This window comes from Coregonus clupeaformis, unplaced genomic scaffold, assembly GCF_020615455.1.
Source record: "Coregonus clupeaformis isolate EN_2021a unplaced genomic scaffold, ASM2061545v1 scaf0066, whole genome shotgun sequence".
In the NCBI taxonomy this organism is placed as follows: domain Eukaryota; kingdom Metazoa; phylum Chordata; class Actinopteri; order Salmoniformes; family Salmonidae; genus Coregonus; species Coregonus clupeaformis.
In genome coordinates, this window is record NW_025533521.1 from 138,256 (window position 1) to 160,817 (window position 22,562).

Consider the following 22,562-nt stretch of genomic DNA (forward strand, 5'->3'; position numbering starts at 1 on the left):
ACATGGTGGGATGTTTTTGTGTCTGTAAAATTAATTATGCTAGAAATGGCGGTGGAAATGCCTTTATTGGCAAATATTTATATAATAACCATCATATCGAAGTAAACTTGGAGTCACGCGATGATACTGTATGTTGTGTGGTCCTCCCACTATGACCCGGGAAAGCATGCAGTTTATTAGGCTACAGATGAAATTATGATGAACTTCACAGGGTGGTGAAAGTGCCATTTGACAAATAAAAATTGTATCGCTCATATCCATAATAATCTCAAAAAGTAGGTAGCCTACCCGCACTGTATCTGCGACCTGTTGCCTAGAGCGCACGTGCCAAGACCAGATCGGGGGGGGGGAAGAACCCTCTGGTTCCACTATATAACGGCACGAAGTTGATCTTGATCGTGATCTTATTGCTGTTAAAGAAAGTGTCACTCTCTTCCTCCTCTCATCCCTCTCCGTCTATTACTCCACTTCGTGTTCAGCGTCCATGCAGGACTCCCAGGGGTTTTGGGGCATGCGGGGCATGGAGAGCAGAAGGAGGCCGAGGCCACCGAGGAAGAGGAGGCAGAAGCCAGCGCAGGCGCAGGCGAAGGACCAGGCATAGGAGTAGTCGATCCAGATGGTGTCCTCGCTCTCGATCATCCGCTTCACCGACTGACGCATCACCTCCACTGAGATGATGGCGCACAGGCCTGCGATTGGGCAGCGAGGGAGAGAGGAGGATGGGTTAACGATCATGACCTCCAATCACAGGTAAGCAGGTGAATCAGATATGATTTGTTTTTAATTTGTTATACTATATTACGATTTTAGTACTGTATCTGTTCCCTTAACCCATTGATAACAGTACAACCAAAATATTACAAAGGTAGTGTGTTATCTGCTTAATATAATAAATAATAATAATAATAAGCCATTTAGCAGACGCTTTTATCCAAAGCGACTTACAGTCATGCGTGCATACATTTTTTTTTTTTTTTTTTTTTTTTTTTTTTGTGTATGGGTGGTCCCGGGGATCGAACCCACTACCATGGCGTTACAAGCGCCGTGCTCTACCAGCTGAGCTTGTCTGGTCTTACCTGCGAAAGCGAAGAACATTCCGGCAGGTTTGAGGATGTAGTCATTCCCCTTCTTGAAGGAGCACAGGAGACACAAGGTGCCCAGGATCATAAAGGCCAGGCTGAAGATGGCGATGGCCGCTGCCGAGATATTGTACTCTGAAAAGAGAGCAAATAGAGGTTACTTCAAGATGACCCCTGACCTATGAATATAATATATATATAATATAGTATGCCATTTAGCAGACCTATGAATATAATATATATAATATAGTATGCCATTTAGCAGACACTTTTATCCAAAGCGACTTACAGTCATGCGTGCATACATTTGACATATGGGTGGTCCTGGGTTTAGGTTAGGATTGAGGGAAGGCTAATCTGATCCTAGATCTGTGGTTAAGGGCAACTTCTATCTTAAGCAATTGCACATGCTGTAGACTTGTAGAGTGCTCCTTTCCTCCTGTAACACCAAATACCTCTCTAAACTGGATCTGCATATATTAACTTTAGCTTTTCAATACTCAAATTTGTTCTATTTTTACGTTACAGTACACGGAAAGGTGAAAAGGTAAGCAATAGTCATTATGGTGGGTTGTGGGGGTACATTGTTGGGTATTTGTATATAAATCAGCCATAAGCCGATAGGAGGCTTACCAAGAAAGATTGTTTTATTCCAGAGCAACATGAGTCCTTATGTCTCCAGCTGAATTATATAAATTATATTTCATTACATTGCAGCGCTTGGCGTAACTGGATGTGCAAACGCTTATGTGAATTTTTTAATTAGGCTTTAATTTCTGCCTGAGGAAATAGTTGACGTGTGCAGACCAATTTAGTTTGTCACCTCATTGTACCGTACATGAGGTGGTGTACAGTCAACAGAACGGACAATTAAAGATACACATTTTTTATCAGCTCTCTCTAAACAGGAGTGTGAAGCGTGATAAGGAAGACGGAATTTCACTTGGTTGGTGGAATCTGCCATACGTCAAACTAACAAACTACCTAAATCAATCAAACTAACTAACAGAATGGAATAACTAGGCTACATTTGAAATGACACTGCGCTTTAAATAAAAATTGTTGTGTGAAATGAGAGACGTTAACCAGTGAAAAAGTTCCTCTTGCAGGAAGGCAGCCATCTTAATTCAACCAAAGGAGAGAACTAAGCTTGGCATTACTGTAAGTTGTTTACTGGTACAGAGAAATCTGTGGTAGGGAAGAGTGACTTGTTATTCCAAGCTGCTTAACTTGCCATTCCAGTTATGTTGGTGTTGTGATGTGGATGGAGGAGCTAGGCTTTGATCTGCCGCCTGCTCGCCTAGAATCGGTGCCCAGGGGAGAGCCTCTCCTCAGGGGCTCCCCTTCATCTCATGCTGGGGGAGGATGGGCCAATGCTGGCTCTCACCCCTTGAGAAATTCTGGAATCATGCTATATCCTGCATGGAGTGCTAGCTCTCTTCCCCTTGCATCCCCAAAGAGAGGGGTGAGTGGTTTCAGAGTAGGCTGGATCAGTGGTTTAATGTCTCAAGTATGGGCTGAAAGATCTCTTTTGCGCTCTATTGGTGCTTTAGTGATTGTTATCCCAGTGGCACTTCCAGTTTAGCTCTGTGTACGCTGCTCGGCTGGATCTGCCTGTGGGGAGTCGTACTGACAGCACTGGATCATAGCTCTATGGCCATGTTCCATATAAATGGTAACCATTGGTTTATTGAGGAGTGAAGAATAGCAATGGGCATTTGGAATGGGTCAGTGCTACATTTCAAGTACGGGCTATTTCTGTCTCTGGGGCTATCCATTAGCATTTGTGTGTGTGTGTGTAAATATATGATGAGTTTACACAAATATTAGTGTCATAGCTTTTATTGCAGGACTTTGACTGTGAAAAATTACCTCCACAGTCAACCTATTGTGTGTATTAAATATTAATATTGGAATGTACAGCCTTACCTATAGAGTGTGCAACCATGAAATGAGGTATCAGCCTAGTCAGTGACACCCATAGATTACAATTCCATAGAGTTTAAACAAATATTAGCGTCATAGCTATTATTGCAGGACTTTACAGTCCATTACAAATGTTCAATACGCACAATAGATTGACTGGGCAGGTGATTTCTCACAGTCAAAGTCCTGCAATAAGAGCTATGATACTAATATTTGAGTAAAATCTTTGGAATTGTAATCTGTGGTTGTTACTGACTAGCCTGATACCCCATTTCATGGGTGCACACTTCATAGGCAAGGCTGTACATTGCAAAATGAATTTCCAATACACACAATAGACTGACTGGGAAGGTGATTTCTCACAGTCAAAGTCCTACAACAAGAGAGACCCCACTGCTCATCCCACAATACACTGCATCCTTCTCCCTCTGAAATGCTGCACCTCTCTCCCGACCTGCTGCACCCACACTCTGCTTGTTGCTTTAAACAGGTTTGTGTATTTCGTCATAAACCGTGTTTTATACATGTACTCATGTAATTCAACAAACACCATGTTGTTAGTCCTCAAACCATGCTTATTGCGGGACTTTAAAGAGCGACTGCCTTTAAAAAGCAACGAATCCCTTTGAAAACAGCCTGTGTGGCATCGATATGACTCAGAAACGGTTATTCCAGTGTCAAAATGTACTGCAAAGTGTAGATAGGATAATGAAGTCAGTCTGGTCTAAAACGGAGTTTGGAACATCCGTGCGTCACAACGGGTAAATGAAGGTTGGGTTTTGATTTGATGATGTCCATTTGCCTACTAACATGGGGTGAACAGTTGCAGTGATTGCTCTCTATCCAATAGCATAGACAGTGATACAGACCTGCCCAGCGACTTTGTTTACATAAGACAACAGGTCATGCATTTTTTTACTTGGGAAATACTGCACCAAACACCTTAGTTAGATGTAAAATTGCACAACTAAAACATCCGCGGCAAAAACGTCAAAATTAATTACAGATTTCTTGAGTTATCTTAGATTCATTCTGGGGATTTTGAGGAAGTGAAATAGGCTTCCGCGTCTACAGTGTCTCATGGCGGACAAACATCATTAACCAAACGCGGAATCGGTCAGGAAACACACCTCTAAGACTGAAATCAAAATGTTCTAATGAGCAACAGAAAAACAGACGTGCCAATCGGTGTGTTCAGTGGCTCTTTAACTGTGTGAAATCACCTCACTATTCAGCCTATTGAACGTATTGAACATTTATATAGCTTTACCTATAGTGTGTGCACCCATGAAATGGAGCATCAGCCTACTCAGTGACACCCACAGATTACAATTCGGAAGAGTTTACACAAATATTAACATCATATTGCAGGACTTTGACTGTGAGAAATCACCTCCCCAGTGACCCCTGCAAACAAAAATGAGTCGTTAGGACGTCCTCGGAACGTCAAAGGGTTTTGTCATGGTCACCTGGACGTCAAAACAGTGACATGCTCGTATCTCCTGATCTATGCAAACTGTTTTTATGTTTCTTTACAGAAAATATTGAAAATATTACATCACAGGTTGACAGTAGCCAGTCTCACACCAGCAATGCTCGTTCAGAGGCACACGAGGCAATTACTCTGAGACATTATGCTGCTTCCTATTGCTCATTTGAGCAAATATCCATTACATCTCTCCTTATATGTAATCATATACACAATGTCCTTATAAACCACTATATGAACGAGTGTCCTTATAAACCATATGTCCTTACAAGCCTGTGAATTTACAGGTATATTATTTCAATATGATCCAATGAACAAATCTGAAATCTGAAGTCAGATGTATCTTCTACATACAAAATAAAAAAATGTGATGTGTTCATTTCATTGATAGGACCATGGGAAAGGTGGGTCCACATAAACCATGTTATAAACTGACTGGCATCATAAACTATAAAAACAAGTGTGTGTGTGTGTGTGTGTGTGTGTAAATATATTCTGATTTACACCCTACTGATTGGGTCTGACAAGGCCCTGCATGTGCTTAGCAGTCCTGTTATATGTGAGAGTACATACATTGAATGGGCCAAACGTGCACAGTACTGGCAGGGTCACAGAGGGGGGTAGTGAAGAGATGGGGGAAGGAAAATATCCAAGAGAGAAGGGAATGGGCTTGAGCGGGATTAGCTCTGTCACATGGAGTTCCATTGAAGCTACCTGCCGGATCGTATACCCAGCTATCACATAACATTCTGAGAACTATATGTTTTTTGGTGGGAATTTCAGTACTTCAGCATAACGATTTCTGCAGGTTTGCTCATGGTTCTATTTAAAGTCATGTTCTCAGAACGTTTAGAGAACGTTAAGAAACATTGTTCTTCCGTGGGAATTTCAGCACTTCAGCATAACGTTTTCTGCAGGTTTGCTCATGGTTCTATTTAAAGTAATGTTCTCAGAACATTAAGAAAACGTTCCATAAAAACCACAAGAAAATTAGTGTTGTCAAGTTTGCTCATGGTTCTATTTAAAGTAATGTTCTCAGAACATTAAGAAAACGTTCCATAAAAACCACAAGAAAAGTAGTGTTGTCACAATACCAGTATCGCGATACTCGGAACTAAGGAAGAAAAAGAAACAAATTATGAAGCAGACTACATTTCTTGAGGGAAACCGTGCTAATGTTGGAAACAAGAAGCCTTATATTGTCACCCAGAGTCACATTTGTTTATTTTCCAAGCTATAGCACACAATATTTAACAAACGTAGGTTTTAAAGGACCATAGAGTTGAGTCTGCTTCGTGTTTTCTTTTTTGCCATGGAAAATCTGGTATCGTAGTATCGCGATACTGGTATCATGACAACACTAGTTCAAAGAACATTCTAAGAATATATATTTTTAAACGTATACATTTTGTTCTCAGCGTCAGCAAAACTCTCTCTAGCCTCTATCTTGCTAAGTGTGTTCAAGTGTGTTGTCCGCGCCCACTAATTGGCCACACCTGATGTTAATGAGTGCTTGTTTCCTTTGAAATGGTGTCTGTTTGAATAGACTAAAATGAACAGCTTTGTAAAAAAAAAAACATGGCAAGCTAGCTCCGTCCTCGTTACATAGTGGACTAATTCCATGGATAGAGAACAGAAAATCATAGGTTTCACTTCTGTTACATTTACATTTTAGTCATTTAGCAGACGCTCTTATCCAGAGCGACTTACAGTTAGTGAGTGCATACATTTTTCATACTGTTCTCAGAACGTTTAAAAAATGTTCAGTTCTACCGGTCATGAAACGTATGGCTTTGTTCGCACAACTTCCAAGGGACCAAATGTGCTAGCTGGCTATCCATTCAGTTGACTTGGCCACATCCCTTGGTATGCTGGGAAAACTCCATATACTTCAATGTTTCTGCTTGTGTTGAAACCAAGGCTGATGGACAAATGCTAACAAAGACCAAGGGCCCCATTCAATCCGTAGCGTTGAAGATCTGCGCTACAGCGGGTTAGAAATGTAAAGGCAATCCTCCCGCGTCAGCAGAGACTGCATTGACAGTTAAGACTCCATATGTCGGCTCAATCGGAAATTACTTTTACATTTCAATCGCGCTATAGTGCTGAACTTTGGCAATGCAGATTGAATCCAGCCCCAAGGCACCATTGGTTATGTGTGCAAAGCTTAGAATGAAGGGGTATTTCTGGCTCTTTGTGCTTTGGTCTTTGTTAGCGTTTGTCCATAAAACTTAGAAGTAGACAATGGGAAGCTCTGCCTTGCGCTTAGCATGGAGTTGAGCTGTATCCAATTTGGCTTGTACTATTCACCACACATGTTTCATATCCCAGGTTGCTTATTTGTTTTTATGACTCTCCCTTTGAATCTTATCTTAGGAAACATTCTGTCAAAAGGACATCAAAGAATACACTTATTTTGTTCTTGAAGATATACAGTATAAACCAATATACAGGTAACTGCCAAAATAAAGGAAACACTTGTGTAAATGAATGATATTGCTCCTGTAAATCACTCTGGATAAGAGCGTCTGCGAAATGACTCAAATGTAAATGTAAATATAAAGTGTATTGAAAGCAGGTGCTTCCACACAGGTGTGGTTCATGAGTTAATTAAGCAATTAAAACATCCCACCATGCTTAGGGGTCATGTATAAAAATGTCCAGTTGCCAATTATTTTGGCTACCATGGCTATAAGAAGAGATCTTGATGTGTATTTGTAATGGATTATCAGATAAAACTGGGTTAATCACGAACATAGAGTTATTTGTTACTGGGCCAGGAATTTAATTGGGTAATTTCACTGGTGTGTGTGGGGGTAAAGAGGGAAGCTGACCCAGGGTCAAATTGCTTGCTCTTACTTAGATCCATGGTTGTCTTTACATATCAAAGACTGAAACTAGCTTGGACCTTTTGATTCTATCTTCAACACAGTGAAAAGAGCCGGGGTTGAACAGAGTTTAAACTAAACATGAGTGTTTTTGCAAGATAAGGATTGATTGATTGTAGTACTACGTGATTCTGAACTTAATGAAAGTCGAATTTAGCCGCCCTCAGAGACAAAGGAAGTGGGCGGAGTAATAAAGAGCGGGAAACTGAAGAGGGAGGGATTTGAACCTAGGGTGGGAGGAAGGAGACTTTATAGGTAGGAGGGAGGGAGAGAGGGGGGCGAATCTGCAGATTGGCTTTGTTGACATTATAATAAAGTCATTCTTAATCCCACAAACACTCTGGAAGGACTGATTTGTAATAGCATAGTGATTATTTTCCACAACAATCTCAGTGACTTTGAAAGAGGGGTTTCAAAGGAGCATAGGGGGTTTAAAGTGTGTGTGTGTGTGTACATGTTTTACTATACTAAAGTACCAAGTCCTCACAAGAATAGTAAACCAACTAAAAGTCAGAGAAGTGAGGACATTTTGCCGGTCCTCACTTGTAAAAAGTCTATTTTAGGCTTAGGGTTAGAATTATGGGGTTAGGAGTTGGGGTTATGTTTAGGGTTAAGGGTTAGGGTTGAGGTTACGTTTAAGGTTAGTTTAGGGGTTAGGGAAAAAATGATTTTGAATGGGAATCAATTGTTCGTCTCCAAAAAGTCCTCACAAGTATAGAAAGACATAGATATGTGTGTGTGTGTGTGTGTGTGGATGTGTGTAAATCTATTCTGATTTACACTCTGGGTCTGACAAGGCCCTGCCTGTGCTTGGCGCCCTTATGTGCATCACATGGAAGCCCTGTCATATGTGAGTGTACATGTGTCTAATGGGCCAAGCTTGTGCACAGTACAGGCAGGGTCACCAAGGGGGCTAGTGGGGAGATGGGAGAAGGAAAATATCCAGAAGAGAACGGAATGGGCGATGACAGGGATTAGCTCTGTCACATGGAGTTCCATTGACGCTACCTGCCAGAGCTTATATCTACTCAGTTGACTTGGCCGCAACCCTTAATATCCTAGGAAAACTCTATATACTTAAATGTTTCTGCTTGTGTTGAAATTAATTCAAGGCTGATGGACAAATTCTAAGAATGTCCAAAGCACCATTGGTTATGTGTGCAAAGCTTAGAATGAAGGGGTATGTCTGGTTCTTTGTGCATTTGTTTTTGTTAGCATTTGTCCATGAAACTTAGAAGGAGACAAAGGGCAGCCCTGCCTTGTGCCTACCATGGACTGTTTGAGTTGAGATGTATCCACTTTCATTTGTATTATTCACCACCCATGTTTCATATCCCGAGTTACCTATTTCTTTTTATAACTCTTCCCTTTGAATCTTCTCTTATGAAACAGTATGTCAGAAGGACATCAAAGAATTCACTTATTCTGTTCTTGAAGATACACTACATGACCAAAAGTATGTGGACACCTGCTCATCACATTCCAAAATCATGGGCATTAATATGGAGTTGGTCCCCCCTTTGCTGCTATAACAGCCTCCACTCTTCTGGGAAGGCTTTCCACTAGATGTTGGAACATTACTGTGGGGACTTGCTTCCATTCAGCCACAAGAGCATTAGTGAGGTCGGGCACTGATGTTGGGCGATTAGGCCTGGTTCGCAGTCGGCGTTCCAATTCATCCCAAAGGTGTTCGATGGGGTTCTGTATGGACCTTGCTTTGTGCACAGGGGGTATTGTCATGCTGAAATAGGAAAGGGCCTTCTGTAAACTGTTGCCACAAAGTTGGAAGCACAGAATCGTCTAGAATGTCATTGTCATGCTGTAGCATTACAATTTCCCTTCACTGGAACTAAGGGGCCTAGCCGAACCATGAAAAACAGCCCCAGACCATTATTCCTCCTCCACAAAACTTTACAGTTGGCACTATGCATTGGGGTAGGTAGTGTTCTCCTGGCATCCGCCAAACCCAGATTCGTCCGTCGGTGGTGAAGCGTGATTAATCACTCCAGAGAACGCGTTTCCACTGCTCCAGAGTCCAATGGCGGCGAGCTTTACACCACTCCAGCTGACGCTTGGCATTGCGCATGGTGATCTTAGGCTTGTGTGTGGCTGCTCGGCCATGGCAATCCATTTCATGAAGCTCCCGACGAACAGTTCTTGTGTTGACGTTGCTTCCAGAGGCAGTTTGGACCTCGGTAGTGAGTGTTCAAACCGAGGAGAGACGATTTTTACGCGCTACGCGCTTCAGCACTCGGCGGTCCCGTTCTGTGAGCTTGTGTAGCCTACCACTTCGAGGCTGAGCCGTTGTTGTTCCTAGACATTTCCACTTTGACGAACTGACTTGTTGGAAAGGTGGCAATCTATGACGGTGCCACGTTGAAAGTCACTGAGCTCTTTAGTACGACCATTCTACTGCCAATGTTTGTCTATGGAGAATGCAGATGAAGGGGAGGAGACAGGTTAAAGAAGGATTTTTAAGCCTTGAGACAAGTGAGACATAGATTGTGCATGTGTGCCATTTGAACGGGGTATGGTAGTAGGTGCCAGGTGCACTGATTTGAATGTGTCAAGAACTGCAATGCTGCTGGGTTTTTCACACTCAACAGTTTGTATCAAGAATTGTCCATCACCCAAAGGACATCCAGCCAACTTGACACAACTGTGGGAGGCATTGGCGTCACCATGGGCCAGCATCCCTGTGAAACGCTTTCGATACCTAGTAGAGTCCATGCCCCAACGAATTGAGGCTGTTTTGAGGGCGAAAGGGGGTGCAACACAATATTAGGAAGGTGTTCCTACTGTTTTGTACACTCAGTGTAAATGAAAGTTACCAAACAGAATCATGGTGTGTTTGTTAGGCCATGATTAACTCTTGTATGGAGGAGGCACAAAATAAACCTTACCTTTCTGGGTTTTGACTTCAAAAATCTCAGACTCGTCCCCTGGAGTGAAGTGTTTGAAGTAGGTGCAGTTCTCCACTGTGGGAGACATGAAAACACAAAGTTAGCTAAAGGTTCAGATCGTAGCACTTCAGGCAATGTGCAGTTTCTCATCAATACACTGAACATCACATAAGTTACTAAACCATCGTGAAAATAGCTATATTTACTTTATAATAGATGCAACAACACTTGCAATACAGTAGCATAATAGAGTAATGTGTTTACCAAAAACAGTTTCACGAGTCTTCCACAAATGTAAAGACGCTAACTTCTAAAAACAGATAAAAGGATTTTGATGCTTTTTCCCTGGACTAGCTTTGAACTACTTTTATACGGTACCGATGAATAAGCATTCTGTAGTTGTGATGTAACAGTTGCTAATGGTTTGCCTGAGTTTACATAAGACCCTTATCTATCAGCACAATGTTGATTGACAGTGTCTGCTTTTTTGTTAGCATAGGTTATGTGGGGCGTCCATAGGCGGCGCATCCAATAGGAAGTAAATGTAATGGAACTTGCTAAAATTATATAATTACTCCTTTGTATACAAAAATACAGCTGCTCTGACAACTGATGCTTAAAGATAGTGAGGAAGATAAGTGTCTCCAGCTTCAGAGATTTTTGCAGTTCGTTCCAGTCATTTGCAGCAGAGAACTGGAAGGAATGGCGACCAAAGGAGGTGTTGACTTTGGGGGTGACCAGTGAGATATACCTGCTGGAACGCATACTACAGGTGGGTGTTGCTATGGTGACCAATGAGCTAAAATAAGGCGGGGATTTGCCTAGAAGGGATTTATAGATGACCTGGAGCCAGTGGGTTTGGCGACGAATATGTAGTGAGGGCCAGTGATGGTTTCGTTCAAGGTCGTTTTTATTCATCTCAGTTTGTCAGAGTAGCCTACCCTGTCATTTTTGTGGCATTAAAGATTCTGCTATTGTCTCCAGCTATGGAGACTAAAGTGTTGTAGAATTGCATGAAATATGTTTATAAATGGCCACATTTTTTCTCAGATTTTTTCTGATCCCTCATAAAAATGTCCATCTAGCTGGGGCTGAGCTCTAGATGTTTGCAAAGAAAGGAAAAGAAAAGCAGAAGGGTATTTTTTGCGAACAGTGAATCAGTTATATTATTAGCCTAATTTAAGACAATCCAATCTACTCATCATATTAGGAATAGAAGGCTATCTTACATTAGTCTGCAAATAGATAGATGCATGCAATACTTTATTATAAAGAAAGGCAATTTTTTTGTGTGATTTCTTTTTTATCTTCCCCTAATTTGAAACTCACGCACAACCTGTGGGGGCATCCCATTCACTTTGCTTGGCCCAGACAAGGTGCTAACCCCTGGTCATCTGTGTTAAGCACAAGTAAAAGCTGACCCATAGCATACGATCACAGCGATTGCAGAGGGCTAGGAGTATCGCCCTACGCTTTGATGCTAAGCCAGAACGTCAAAACATCCATTCGCCAGGGAAACAACATTATATTTGTACACGGCGGCGGCGGGACCGCTGTGTCTCTCATCTCTCAGACGTTAGGGGAAACTTCAGAGTCGCTCAACGTTGTTCTGTCACCGGAGAGGCCTGCTCTGCCTCAGATACGTGGCATCTAATGTTCTGGGCCAACCACAGGGACCACGGGGGAGTAAGTGACAGGCTTTCATGTAGAATTATGTGAGCTAAGCATGTTATCACATCGGCTCCAGCGTTCCTCATATCCACACATAGACATGGGCTGGAGATAATTCCCCTTCTCCCAGGACACCCAGGAATATAGAGTTAGTGGTGGGTGGGGTTGCCAGTTTGGATGCATTACTCAGAGATGGCTAATAAAGAAAGATTCACAAAGTATGTGTAGGTTCAATTAGCTGGATTTGGCGCCCATACATGCCACCAGCAAAGCACTCTATTGAGTAGAACCCAGCAGCCCAAATGTGGCACATGATGTCTTAATGACTTAATTATCTCGGTGTAAACTGGTTTTCTTGTTGAAGACATCATATAACCAGATTACAACCCACTGGTCTGTGTTAAAACCAGGTAAAGATGTCTTTTTCAGGACAGGATAAAAACCTAAAGGGAAATATGTCATATTTTGTTTGTTATCTAGTCAGATCACCAGATTTGAACCAGATAAAGATGTATTTTTCTGGTTTCTTAAAAGATGTTCACAAAACATCCTTATACAACTAGTATACAGCCTGACAATGATGTCATAAAAACATAATTGCAACCAATATTGCCTGCTGGGAAAACCTTGGTTTTGGTAAGGGAAAGGACCATGACGTTTTGACTCTCACACATAGAGGATGTTTTTGTGAATGAGGACAGAGACTGGCCATCAAGGGAAAACCCAGAGGTGGTTACTTAGCAACTGGCTTTTCTACTCTTTTTATTGTGTAAGGCGGGCAGGGGAATGAAAAGGAGGCTAGCCACCTGTGGCTAGCCACATAATTCAATGTTTTGGTTTAGAGAGAGAGCGCTAATTTATAGAAGAGTCAGAGTAGATTCGGTCCTTAAAAGGTCAATTGCTGAGTCACCTCAGCTCAACCCAGCCATTTTGAGTCATTCACCCCTTAAACAAAAGCCTCGGCTCTAGCTTCGATAGTATCTCTCCGCACAACAAACTCCTGTGTTAATAACTATAATGGACCAGAAGTGATTCTTGTCATCATGCTGATGACCAAGTGCCCTTTCATTGCGCTGAGAGGAGAGATAGCCCACGCTGCATTATCTAAAGTGAGACACTTGGACAGGCATTGGAGCTGTGTCATTGTCCTTCTGTGTTTGTTCATTGAAACACTAAATCCAGGGATTATGCCAAAATATGCGGAGGCATCGCTCGCCTCATTAGCTTTTGATGTCCTCATTACGCACTCCCATCCTCACCTTTAGAGACACACGCGCATGCTCACACACACACACACACACATTATGAAGGCAGTCAGTCAGGTTGGCACAAATACACAAACACTATGAACACAGGCAGGCAAGCACACATGCACGCTCACTCACACACACACACACACACACACACACACACACACACGGTCTGTGCCTTTGTGCTCTCTAATGGCATTGGAGGACACTCATAAAGTCTCTCTAATGATGGGTAGAAGAGACTCAGGCCTTCCAGGAACTGGCTTACATTATATGTGCTTGGAATTCAAACCCAGGTCTCTATAAGGGCTTGTAAGGCTCCCCCTCATGTCTATCCATATCCATGAATATAGCCCCACACGACTAGATGCCATGGCTCCCTTTGTGTTGTATTAATTCCACCCTGGAACCTTATCACTCGCACATGTCAAGACAATGCTCTATCTATCAGTGAGTAGATTAGTAATGTGTAAGGGTTGGTGTGAGGTGTGACCCAGGTGAGGTGCAGGATAGACAGTAGGCAGTAGGCAAGAATGGTGAAACAAGGATCTTTACTGGTGGTATATTTCAGTGGGAGTGGAGGAGTCCAAACTGCACGCTAACTAGGAGCCACTTCGTCGACATCTCAAGGAGACGATAAGTAATAGCACCCAATGGAACTCAACTGGTATGTCAACAGCGTCTCAATCAGCTGACCTGCTCAAAACAGAAACACTACGCACTACTAAACAATCCTTAATCTGTCTTTAAGAAAGTGAGGAGATCAAAATAAGCCTTTACTCTCGTGTTGTACTGAGGTGCTTCACAGTGAGTTTGTCTGCCTGTCTATTAACAACCATTTCATCAACATAAGGTGCTAAGTCAGCCATTTCTCTGAGCCCCATGTTTTCATTCTCTTTGCCTGTTGCATAGGCTATAGCTAGCAGCATGTGTCGTGTTGTAGGTGAAAATGACCCACCCTGAAAAATCCCCCCCAGATGACTCTAGCTTGTATCCGATGGTGCCAGCTAGGATGAATACGAGACACAAGTTAAATACACACATTTAAGCTCACGTCTAAAATCGAAATAAGGAAACATAAATAACCATTAAATAGTCTACCCATCGAGATCGTTCTATACAGAAAAGCAAACCAGAAAGACCAACATGCAACATTGGGAGCAAGTCATCATTGGCACTTCCACAGCCGGGGTGCCCCTCCCATCACTGGTATGTGGTTGAAGTTCCGGTTGCCTACATGCCAGGGCTTTCACTAGTCCACCCCAGGACCCTTGTAGCCCACCCCCAGGGGACGAGAAATGATTTTGGAGGGTGGGTAGCGGGGCAGCGCCAGGGCGGGGGTTAGGGGTTGAAGGGCTATGCCTGGCTTGTGCAGGTGGCCTTGTCACTCAGTTGGGCTCTGAAGGTGTGCACACACTTGACTCCCTCACGGCTCTTACCCCAGGACAGCTGGGTATTTACACAACCTATATTTATCCTCCATTGGCCGGCTGCATAGTGCTGCGCACAACAGAAAATCCCACTGATATCTTTGTTTCTGTAATAGTTGCTATATTGGCTTCGGCTGATCATTTCGCCACATCCCTAACCTAGATTGCATGTTTGCTGTTCTGGAAAGTATTCATATGAAATCAATTATATAAATATCCTGTTTTACAGTCATTCTTATTTTCTAACCATCTGTTTTGATTATTTGGGAAGGCAAACAAGGTGATCAACAAGTGGGAAGCAACATTTATGTACATATATACAGAATTCGATATTTGTAGACTATCAGCTAAAATATATATACATTTTTTTATTCCAACTCAGATGGCAAAACACATGGAGGGTCACTTCGACAGTTCCATCATCCTAGAGACGACAGAGTGGCATGAACTGTCCTAGTGGTTGGTATTTCTCTCATTAAGATGTGGGGCTATAATAAATATTGCTATTCATTCCCAAATAGAGATATAGATACCAAATGAAACCCTGGCGTCTGGCATTGCACATCCTACAAAAGGTTATATTAATCTTGGCACCAATCCACTGCATTGCTTCTCACATGCAATGCCACTAGGAGTTTTAGCAACATGATATTCATTGAGTTTTTCCCATAAAGACTATTTGAAAATAAGTTTAGGTTTTTTCATTTGTGATCAGAGTTAAGGAGTGCGAGTTGTCTGTAGTTCCGCCAATGAGTTATCATTCAAAAATGTCAAAGCCAGCCCTACTTGGAGAGATACCAAGAGTATCTCACCCACATTGACCACCAAATGTATCCATGATAGGCCTACGTCTGATGGTACATAACACCATGTATCTAATAAGACATTGCAAGTTTGGGTATCTCTAAGTAGCCTGGCCAACAGTGACCCTTACATTAAACACACTACCACCATCTGACTGTGCTGTTGGTTCGGGAATGCCCCAAGCTTAACATCGTAAATCCCTTGATTCTTTATAGCTAGGAGGGGTCAGCCAAGAATGTTTACAAAATAAGCCCCAACCAGGCACTTGCATCTGTTCATGAATGTGCCTACACCAGTCGACATATGGAATTCCCAGAAGCCCATAGCAGAGCTATCTATGAGGTGGGCACTTTTGCTTCACTGAATCCAGCCAAGATTGTCCTAAGGGTGTGTGTGTTCAGGCAAGGGACCTTTGCTGATTGAAGCTTTTAAATGGCGGAGCAGTCAGAAAGACTTAAAGAAACGCAAGGCTGAACGTAGCATAAGTCATCAGAAAGTGTGTTTCCTTCTTTCTGCTTTGTATCAGACCATTACTAAAGCTACAATGTGTTGTGTATTGCTTTCACAAGCTCCACTCAATTAGTCCCCTTCCTGTCTATGCGTTTCTTTCTCACTCAATGTGATATTGACTCACAAGTTAGAGTCATCACAAGTTAGTGTAGCGGGATCAAAGCATTAGTTGTCATTCAATCCGATCTGCCCTTTTTGGCTATGGACCATTTAAAGGCAATGTTACCACAGCCGCGGAGATCGCATTCAAAGAAAACGCTGCAGATGTCGGTTAAATCAGAAATGACCTTTTATATGTAAATCAAATCAAATTGTATTTGTCACATGCGCCAAATACAACAGGTGTAGACCTTACAGTAAAATGCTTACTTACAAGCCCTTAAACAACAATGCAGTTTTAAGGAAAATAAGTGTTAAGTAAAAAATAAAATAAAAATAATTAAAGAGCAGCAGTAAAATAACAGTAGCCAGGCTACCGCGCTACAAAACGGATCTTCCGTGGTCCGGATTGAATCCTGCCCTAGGTCCTGTTTTGATTGGAGTGAATGACAACTGCAGTAATTATAGAGTGTATTTTAAGGCCTTGGAGCTAGCCTTGTTAGAGCTGGCACTCAGGGAATACTGCAGCTTCAACCGTTCTTAGTTGCTAAGAGCTGAGGAGCTGGCAAACACCTCAGCTTGGGGGAAAGACACACCGCATCGTTTAATTACTGTGGGGAAGTAGCTGGATTGGGACTTTAAAGGTCAAGATTAGTCTGAAAGTGTTGTGGTCAGTCTGAAAGTGATTGACTAAGCTTAGTTGATCTTATTGTTGTGCTATTTCTGTAGCATAGGCTAATCCTAGCACTGTTGGGTAGTTACAGTGGGGGAAAAAAGTATTTAGTCAGCCACCAATTGTGCAAGTTCTCCCACTTAAAAAGATGAGAGAGGCCTGTAATTTTCATCATAGGTACACGTCAACTATGACAGACAAAATGAGAAAAAACAAATCCAGAAAATCACATTGTAGGATTTTTAATGAATTTATTTGCAAATTATGGTGGAAAATAAGTATTTGGTCAATAACAAAAGTTTCTCAATACTTTGTTATATACCCTTTGTTGGCAATGACACAGGTCAAACATTTTCTGTAAGTCTTCACAAGTTTTTCACACACTGTTGCTGGCATTTTGGCCCATTCCTCCATGCAGATCTCCTCTAGAGCAGTGATGTTTTGGGGCTGTCGCTGGGCAACACGGACTTTCAACTCCCTCCAAAGATTTTCTATGGGGTTGAGATCTGGAGACTGGCTAGGCCACTCCAGGACCTTGAAATGCTTCTTACGAAGCCACTCCTTCGTTGCCCGGGCGGTGTATTTGGGATCATTGTCATGCTGAAAGACCCAGCCACGTTTCATCTTCGATGCCCTTGCTGATGGAAGGAGGTTTTCACTCAAAATCTCACGATACATGGCCCCATTCATTCTTTCCTTTACACGGATCAGTTGTCCTGGTCCCTTTGTAGAAAAACAGCCCCAAAGCATGATGTTTCCACCCCAATGCTTCACAGTAGGTATGGTGTTCTTTGGATGCAACTCAGCATTCTTTGTCCTCCAAACACGACAAGTTGAGTTTTTACCAAAAAGTTATATTTTGGTTTCATCTGACCATATGACATTCTCCCAATCCTCTTCTGGATCATCCAAATGCACTCTAGCAAACTTCAGACGGGCCTGGACATGTACTGGCTTAAGCAGGGGGACACGTCTGGCACTGCAGGATTTGAGTCCCTGGCGGCGTAGTGTGTTACTGATGGTAGGCTTTGTTACTTTGGTCCCAGCTCTCTGCAGGTCATTCACTAGTTCCCCCCGTGTGGTTCTGGGATTTTTGCTCACCGTTCTTGTGATCATTTTGACCCCACGGGGTGAGATCTTGCGTGGAGCCCCAGATCGAGGGAGATTATCAGTGGTCTTGTATGTCTTCCATTTCCTAATAATTGCTCCCACAGTTGATTTCTTCAAACCGATTGTATTTATTTCACCTTTATTTAACCAGGTAAGCCAGTTGAGAACAAGTTCTCATTTACAACTGCGACCTGGCCAAGATAAAGCAAAGCAGTGCGATAAAAACAACAACACAGAGTTACATATGGGGTAAAACAAAACAAAGTCAAAAATACAACAGAAAAAAAAATATATATACAGTGTGTGCAAATGTAGCAAGTTATGGAGGTAAGGCAATAAATAGTCTATAGTGCAAAATAATTACAATTAGTATTAACACTGGAATGATAGATGTGCAAGAGATGATGTGCAAATAGAGATACTGGGGTACAAATGAGCAAAAGAAATAACAATATAGGGATGAGGTAGTTGGGTGGGCTAATTTCAGATGGGCTGTGTACAGGTGCAGTGATCGGTAAGGTGCTCTGACAACTGATGCTTAAAGTTAGTGAGGGAGATAAGTGTCTCCAGCTTCAGAGATTTTTGCAATTTGTTCCAGTCATTGGCAGCAGAGAACTGGAAGGAATGGCGGCCAAAGGAGGTGTTGGCTTTGGGGATGACCAGTGAGATATACCTGCTGGAGCGCATACTACGGGTGGGTGTTGCTATGGTGACCAATGAGCTAAGATAAGGCGGGGATTTGCCTAGCAGTGATTTATAGATGGCCTGGAGCCAGTGGGTTTGGCGACGAATATGTAGTGAGGACCAGCCAACAAGAGCGTACAGGTCATAGTGGTGGGTAGTATATGGGGCTTTGGAGACAAAACGGATGGCACTGTGATAGACTACATCCAATTTGCTGAGTAGAGTGTTGGAGGCTATTTTGTAAATGACATCGCCGAAGTAAAGGATCGGTAGGATAGTCAGTTTTACGAGGGCATGTTTGGCAGCATGAGTGAAGGAGGCTTTGTTGCGAAATAGGAAACCGATTCTAGATTTAACTTTGGATTGGAGATTCTTAATGTGAGTCTGGAAGGAGAGTTTACAGTCTAACCAGACACCTAGGTATTTGTAGTTGTCCACATACTCTAGGTCAGACCCGTCGAGAGTAGTGATTCTAGTCGGGTGGGCGGGTGCAAGCAGCGTTCGGTTGAAGAGCATGCATTTAGTTTTACTAGTGTTTAAGAGCAGTTGGAGGCTACTGAAGGAGTGTTGTATGGCATTGAAGCTCGTTTGGAGATTTGTTAACACAGTGTCCAATGAAGGGCCAGATGTATACAAAATGGTGTCGTCTGCGTAGAGGTGGATCTGAGAGTCACCAGCAGCAAGAGCGACATCATTGATATACACAGAGAAAAGAGTCGGCCCAAGAATTGAACCCTGTGGCACCCCCATAGAGACTGCCATAGGTCCAGACAACAGGCCCTCCGATTTGACACATTGAACTCTATCTGAGAAGTAGTTGGTGAACCAGGCGAGGCAGTAATTTGAGAAACCAAGGCTATTTAGTCTGCCAATAAGAATGCGGTGGTTGACAGAGTCGAAAACCTTGGCCAGGTCAATGAAAACGGCTGCACAGTACTGTCTATTATCGATCGCGGTTATAATATCGTTTAGGACCTTGAGCGTGGCTGAAGTGCACCCATGACCAGCTCGGAAACCGGATTGCATAGCGGAGAAGGTACGGTGGGATTCGAAATGGTCGGTGATCTGTTTGTTAACTTGGCTTTCAAAAACGTTTGAAAGGCAGGGCAGGATGGATATGGGTCTGTAACAGTTTGGATCTAGAGTGTCACCCCCTTTGAAGAGGGGGATGACCGCGGCAGCATTCCAATCTCTGGGGATCTCAGACGTTACGAAAGAGAGGTTGAACAGGCTAGTAATAGGGGTTGCGACAATTTCGGCGGCTAGTTTTAGAAAGAAAGGGTCCAGATTGTCTAGCCCAGATGATTTGTAGGGGTCCAGATTTTGCAGCTCTTTCAGAACATTAGCTGTCTGGATTTGTGTGAAGGAGAAGCGGGGGGCATGGGCAAGTTGCAGCGGAGGGTGCAGAGCTGGTGGCCGGGGTAGTGGTAGCCAGGTGGAAAGCATGGCCAGCCGTAGCAAAATGCTTGTTGAAATTCTCGATTATTGTAGATTTATCGGTGGTGATAGTGTTTCCTAGCCTCAGTGCAGTGGGCAGCTGGGAGGAAGTGCTCTTATTCTCCATGGACTTTACAGTGTCCCAAAACTTTTTGGAGTTAGTGCTACAGGATGCAAATTTCTGTTTGAAAAAGTTAGCCTTTGCTTTCCTAACTGCTTGTGTATATTGGTTCCTAACTTCCCTGAAAAGTTGCATATCAAGCTGCTTACCTATTGCAGATTCAGTCTTCCCAGCCTGGTGCAGGTCTACAATTTTTGACAGCTCTTTGGTCTTGGCCATTATTACAGGCCTCTCTCATCTTTTTAAGTGGGAGAACTTGCACAATTGGTGGCTGACTAAATACTTTTTTCCCCCACTGTACCTCTTGTTTCCAGGCTTCTGAAGCCCCAATATCTCAATTAAAGAATTGTCTGACAAGTAGTTTTCCACACCAGGAAGGCTTGTGGTTAAGAGGAACATTAGCTGGCCACATTGCAAAGATGACTGGTGCTTGGTGACATGGCTAACCTGCTAAGTGTTGAACCATGCCCTAAATAAGAGTTAACTGACCCCCTTCCACCAAACCCAATCTCTCAGGCCTGTTCCAACACTCCAAATACTGTTTTTAATACTGTGTGATAGCACATATTTCTTGATCAGCAGTTAGTGTGTATCTGTTTTAACAATAGTTATAGACACAGACAATGTTTTAAAGTGCCACATTGGTCTGTGTTACATTAGGTAACATTAGGTAGCTTCAGACATAGGATAGAAAGGTTCAGGGTTAGGATAGGCACAGACAGTACAGATTTTCAGGTCCAAGCTATAAGCCGTCTCCCTGTATCTTGTCTTACCTCCAGGTAGGCTGATGGGGCCACAACCCTTTCCATTGTAGTCCGCCTCACTGATGTAGATGACCTTCTTACACAGCCTCCAGAGGCCAAAGTGGGCCGCCTCACACGTTACGTTCACTTGCTCCACCTGCGGGCTGAGCACGGCCCAATGGTCCGTCACCACCGCCGTAAACATGGAGGCCATGCCCACCAGGATCACAAAGAACGTGATCTTCACCTTCGTACGCTTGTGCATGGTGCAGTTGGTACGTGGAAACACTGACAAGAAGATGTCCAAAGAAGAAGAAATGGGTAGCACCGAGGTCCTCACTTGGCTCAGACTTGAAGGGATGTCAAATTTGTGGGGACTTCGGACTTGTGGGGACGTCGATGGTGGATTTTCGCGGGCTTCACTCCTTAACAGCCACACAGCCTTCCACAAATGTCTCTCTCTTCCCCAGCCTATACCTTCTCACTCTCTGTCTCTCTCTCTCTGTTGGATCTGTGCCTCTGGTTTGAGGGAAAGGGGTCAGTTTTGCTGTGCCCTAGTTTTCACGGCCCTCTCCTTTCTCTGACTATGTGTTGACTGAGGGGGGCCTGTGTGCCTCAGACTACAGCTGTTAAGGTGGATCAGGAACGTTGATGACCGACTGCCATGGTGGGGTATGGGAGTGGGGGGGGTCTGCTGCTATTAATGTGTGCAGTGATTCAAGATGTCAGGCTGTCTTTATCGGGTTACATCCGAGTGGGTGGGAATGTGTAAAGTGCCATGATAAGGGACTTAGTCACATCAATTATTTTTATCTCCCGGTACTTACCGTAATATATTCAACACACTTTATTTGGCAAACATCTCAGTGAACTATATATGTGCTGTCATTGAGTAAGTCTAGGACCTACCATTTTTATCAGTTCATTTACATTTACATTTACATTTACGTCATTTAGCAGACACTCTTATCCAGAGCGACTTACAAATAGGTGCATTCACCTTATAGCCAGTGGGATAACCACTTTACAATGTATTTCTTTTTTTTCTTTTCTTTTTTTTTGGGGGGGGTAGAATGATTACTTTATCCTATCCCAGGTATTCCTTAAAGAGGTGGGGTTTCAAATGTCTCCGGAAGGTTTACAACTGCATTGGGGTACTGACCGCTGATGTTCATGCTATGGCAATTAGTGGATGCTGTTTTAAAAGGATTTGTGTTGTTACTATCCTCAAACTGCTTGGTCTGAGTTTCTATGTATCTGTAAACTATTTATAAGGACTAAATGTGTTTGTAAACAGCAGCTGTCTCGCTGCAGGCATGAGAGTGGCTTTGACATCCCCTCAAGGAACCAGACTCAAGAGGTATTACCTTTACTGCCATTACTGACTCTATGCCAAACTCAGGCACATTTCAGATTGATAATACATGGTAGTGAGCTTCACCAATGTCCCCAAAAAATACAATACTTGAAAGACTTACTTAAGCAGTATTTTGGGGTATCTGTACTTCTTACTCCCATTCATTTTCCCTGAAACAAAAAGTACTTGTTTCATTTCAAATGCTCAGGTAGGACAGCAATATGGTCCAATTCACGTAGCTATTAATATAAAGCGTTGTCATCGCTACTGCCTCTGATCTGGCGGACTCACTAAACACAAATACTGCGTTTGCAAATAATGTTGGAGTGTGTGCCCCTGTCTGTCTGTCAGAGGCGTAGGTAGAAATTGCCGTGTGTCTGGGCCGGAG

At 42.9% G+C, this 22,562-nt stretch overlaps 1 protein-coding gene across 1 annotated transcript; it reads right to left on the reverse strand.

The window, feature by feature from the left end:
- Nucleotides 1–272: 272 nt before the first annotated feature.
- On the reverse strand, nucleotides 273–21,447 carry LOC123483294 (voltage-dependent calcium channel gamma-1 subunit-like). Its single transcript, XM_045212971.1, has 4 exons — nucleotides 20,848–21,447; nucleotides 10,286–10,360; nucleotides 1,077–1,214; nucleotides 273–689 (listed from the first exon to the last, which is right to left on the reverse strand). Exons 1-4 carry the CDS (start codon nucleotides 21,080–21,082, stop codon nucleotides 460–462), a joined length of 678 nt encoding a protein of 225 aa, XP_045068906.1. The 5' UTR covers nucleotides 21,083–21,447; the 3' UTR covers nucleotides 273–459.
- Between the last annotated feature and the right edge of the window lie 1,115 nt (nucleotides 21,448–22,562).